We start from the raw sequence: 5,098 nt of genomic DNA, 5'->3' as shown, positions 1-5,098 counted from the left end.
TTTGGTTTTGTTACTACATGTTTAGTTTCTTTACTTGGAATAATTCTACCTGTGTTAGATAGGATAGAGAGTACCGTTCAGGTTAGTTGTGTTAATGGTTCTGATGGTGGTCAGAACTGTGCTCAATCTATTTTGAATGCTTCAGGAATACCCGTTGAGGTTTATTATATTTATGGTATATTATTTTTAATATTAGCATATATAATATTGGCACTCATTAGTTATATAATGGTGAAAATTGTAAAATATGAAAAATTAGGGGCGAGGAAAGGAAAAATGTTTTTTAAGAAATATTGTAGTTTCTGCAAAGATGTTTTTAGTAAATGATGATATAATAAAAATATATAAACTCATATATATTTTATTATGAACTAAATGTTTTTTAATTTATATAAATATGATATGTGTATATCTTTATTATATATATCTAAAATTTATATAATTATATTTCTATCTAATTAGTAGTTATTTTGATTTACACTTAAATTATTCCATCGATGTATATTAGATAAGTGTCAAAAATTAAAATAAAAAATATTCTTAGAACAATATTTATATCGACGGATTATGAGTATATACCTATAAAATTACACATTTGTCCTTGTTAGCGAGAACATTATATATATATATTGTAGAATTTTTAATTATTTTGTTTTAGTTTGCGTACAAATTTGTACATAAAAATCATGGTTGTATAGTACGTACTGTATTTTATAATATATGAGTTCTTTTCTAATATAACTTTGTAAAAATATGTATATGCTTTAATTATTTTATGCAATATTTTTTAATTGTGTACGTGAATAAACATGTCATTCTTTTAGAATATATATATCTGAGCGTGTTTTAATTAAGACAAAACAAAATATCATTATTTTAACTAAAAATTTGCATATTTAAAGTAAGTTATTTTTTCTGAATATATTAACAAAATTCTTCATAGTTTTTTATTAATTTTGTTTTTTTATATATTCTTACATATGTATATACTTGTAAAGAGAGATATACTTTCAATTGTTTTTTACATATTTTTGGTTGATCAATTATAGTTTTAAAATATATTATTATAATGATTTTATATAGGGTTATATTAATGTATATATGAGTTATTATTTCGTTATTTGATATTATATATAGCAATTTGTTGTGTATATTTTATGAGTTAATATTTCATTATTATCTGTATATTTAAGTTATTATATTCAGCTTTCGTTTCAATAACTTATATAAATTATGCCATTGTGTAAAGACTGATATATATGAATAATGTATTATACGTAATTTTTGAAATCTCCTTATGCACGTTTACACTACTTAATTATATAAATCATTTTTTTCTATATAATATTTTTGATTTCATGTAACATTTATCACATAACATATTATATGTAATTACACTTTTTTTTGTATATATTTTTTGAGTGTATTAAGTAAAATTATGTTCTATATCGTAAGGACAATTCTCTATTTATTTGTTTGACAAATTAGAATTAGAACCTGTTAAATTATTTGTATCATATATTTCATAGTACATTTATTTTAACTTTACTTTTTTGATATGTATCCATGAAAGAACTCAATTATATAAATATATAGTAAAAAATCTAAAAAAAATAATAAAAGTATATAAATATACAATAAAGATATTCTGGAAAATATTTACTAATAATTCTTGAATAATATTTAATGGTACCAAATAAAAGAATATTTGTCTTTCCCCTAATAAAAAAAGTAAATTATAGTAAATAATACATAAAATAAAAATAGAGCTACAATTCAAAAGAAAATATAACCTCATTTAATGGATTGCAAAATGTTTTGGACTTTATTTTATATTAAATTTAATAAAAAAAATTTCCATAGATCCTTTATTGATATTCTTTATCAACAAATAAATTTTTATTTCATAATTTTATAAGATATGTTTTAATGATGCATATATATACATATAAAATATTAGAGAACCCTTATTTATTATTTTTACTTGATTTATGAATAATTTTTTTAAATTAGATGGAATAATTATTAGCATATGAAATATATTTTTTTCTTCCTTCGTATTAGAATATAGAGATCAGGTAACAGAGATTATATTTATGCTTTTTATTTTCATATATTATATATTTTTACATATAATTTATGGGTATTTGTGTAATTTATGCGTATTATATTAACATGTAATATATGTACGTGTGAAAAATTGAATATCAAATAACATTTACTATCATGGAATTTACAGTGCAACAATTATAAAATATATTGTTGTTGTTATTTGCTTATATAGATATTTGCATCTATTTTATGGATATATATATACTCTGTAATATATACATATAATTGAAGAATACGTCCAATGAGTGCTGAAATATATATATACATATATGCATTCTAGTATATATTTATTAAAATTTTATAATAAATATTATTTTCTTATTTCTATTATTTTATTATTCTTAATAATAATATACACATTAAACTTAAGGAAAATTTCTTATACCATAACCCATGAATGTGAAATGCTTATATATTATAAATTTTTTTATATAATTGTATGTCCTTGAAAAAACGGTATATCATAGATTTTTATATATTAGTTTTATGAACGCATCAGTTAATGCAATGTTCTTCGAGAGATACTAAATAAGTTAACACTAGAAAAATCAAATGCTAACAACAATAATATATAAATGCATAAACAATAAAGTATAATGACATGAATATTCATAATTTAATTTTTTGTTTTAATATATAGAATAATGCTATCATTGTGCTATGTTTTTATATCATCGAAATTGTACGATTTAGTTATTATAGCTAAACAATATGAATAAGTAATAAATGTAATATAAATTTTATGGAATTGTAATATATAATCGCATTTATTTAAATGTATTATAAATAAAAAGTTTTGTTAAAATAATGTTTATATTTAGCATATAAGAACACATATGTATTATTATATATACTATAAAATATAAATGTATTGTTCTGCAAAATATCATATTAATTAAAATTATTTAATATTATCATAAAAATAAATATATTATATTATTATATATATGATATCGCTTTACTCAAAAAAATATTTCAAGTACATTTTATTAAATATAGATTATAGTTTATATTATTATGAATTTATATTGATAACATTTTTTTATATATATATCTATATTTTGTAAAAAATTATAAAATATTTTTATATTGTTATTTATAGCATTAATACAAATTGAAACATTATATATATAAGAAAATGTTTACTTATGTATGCAAATTATATATATTAACATGATACAACCAGCGCATATATTCTTAATTATTGTAAGCTTGATTAATCACACATTAATGAAATTAAAAATATTTAAAAATACATGCTTTATAATCTAAAGATAGGTACATTTTACTTTTAATTTAATATAGTTTAATTATAAAATTTGGAACCCCTCCTTATTTTAAAATAAAGTTATACTATATCTTTTATTTTTATATTAATTATTTAACTAATTATACGAAATAAAATAAATTTTTTTTACACATTATATCTTTTTTTATATTATCCAAAAAATAATGTATGAATATAACATGCTCATATTGATAATATATATAAAAAAATATATATAACTTTATAATTTCGATTATTCCATAGATTCATATTCATCACAATGGATTGTGCACGCTTGGGTCACTTTATCCTATATATATAATCATATATGAATAAATAACATGTTAAAAGAAAGCACTACAATGAAATATTTAAATATCATTTTACTATTTAAATTAAATAATTTATATCCCATATTCATATAGATATATATAAAAATATTACAATTATTATAATTGTTGTTGTCTTAATTATTAAAAGAAAGGAATATACAAAACAGAGTATATACAAGATTTAGTCATTTAATGATAATTATAAATAATAATAAATTTATTTAAAAAGAAAGAAACTAAAAAATTTTGAAGCAAAAATACATGGCGCAAAGAAAAAAAAATATAGTGCTTTAATTAACATAACATGAAGAATATCTATTAGTACTATAACCTATATATATATTTATAATATTGGAGAAAAAAGTATGTCCTTTGGATAAATTAAAAAAAAAGGTACTAAAATTAGTATATATTATAATTATTTATTGGATTGTGGATATCTATTGTAATTCATTATATGTATGAATACAATATTATTATTAAATAAATTTATGTCACATTTTATTATAAAAAAAATTATTAAAAGTTCCTATGTGTTAATGTGATATGTCTAAATTTTTATGCTCAATAGAAGAATCCTTTTTTCAATATATTAAACAAACTTATTCTATTTTGATGCATAACATTTTCATACTAGGTTGTTAAATATTATAATTATTGAATTTATATAATGAAAATAATATTTACTTTTATGACACATTTTATGCATAATTCTACTATTATGAACATTCGTAATTATCGATTATTTATGTTATTCACTTATATTTGTTAAAGGATAATTAGTGGTATTGTATATGTAAAATTTTTTAGCTTTTTCCTATAACACATTTATATATTTTTAGATTAAATATAAAATTGGCTATACAATAAAATAATTTAATTAATATTTATAATTATTATTAAAATATATATATATATATTATATAAACTAATATACAAATTTAAATTTGTGAATATAATAACATAATGCTCTTACAAATACAATTTAGTGGATTTATGCTATTACATGTCAAATATGTTATAACTAGTTTATTTTGTAGATTCTATGCATATTATACATGAATTATTATTAATATATTCTTTACATGGATATGTAAATTAATTATTTTTATGGGAATATTTTAATAATAGTTCACTTTTAATTATATGAATATAACAAAAATTTATATATTTGTACAATAATTAGAACCTTCTATACTGGGTAAATATATATACCACGGATGATGCACATCAGTTAATTATAATATAAAAAATAAAATAAACCATTTTTTTCATGTATATGTTTCATATTTATATTAAATAGAGCTACATATAAATACTGTAGTAAGAATATATATATATTTTTTTTTATTATATATATAATTGCATTTATTTTTTAATTTAGATA

The 5,098-nt window shown here is 18.0% G+C and overlaps 1 protein-coding gene across 1 annotated transcript; it reads left to right on the top strand.

Annotated features, from left to right (window-relative positions):
- On the top strand, nucleotides 1-327 carry PGO_001165 (variable surface protein; the record flags this gene model as incomplete). The annotated part of the gene is made up of 1 exon (XM_028690902.1): nucleotides 1-327. A coding segment is annotated over one exon (327 nt), but the record flags the coding sequence as incomplete, so codon positions are not given.
- Nucleotides 328-5,098: the final 4,771 nt, after the last annotated feature.

This window comes from Plasmodium gonderi (assembly GCF_002157705.1).
Source record: "Plasmodium gonderi DNA, contig: Pgo-contig_113, whole genome shotgun sequence".
NCBI classification, from domain to species: domain Eukaryota; phylum Apicomplexa; class Aconoidasida; order Haemosporida; family Plasmodiidae; genus Plasmodium; species Plasmodium gonderi.
The sequence above is the reverse complement of the archived record's forward strand: the minus strand, read 5'-3'. Positions and strand labels throughout refer to the sequence as shown.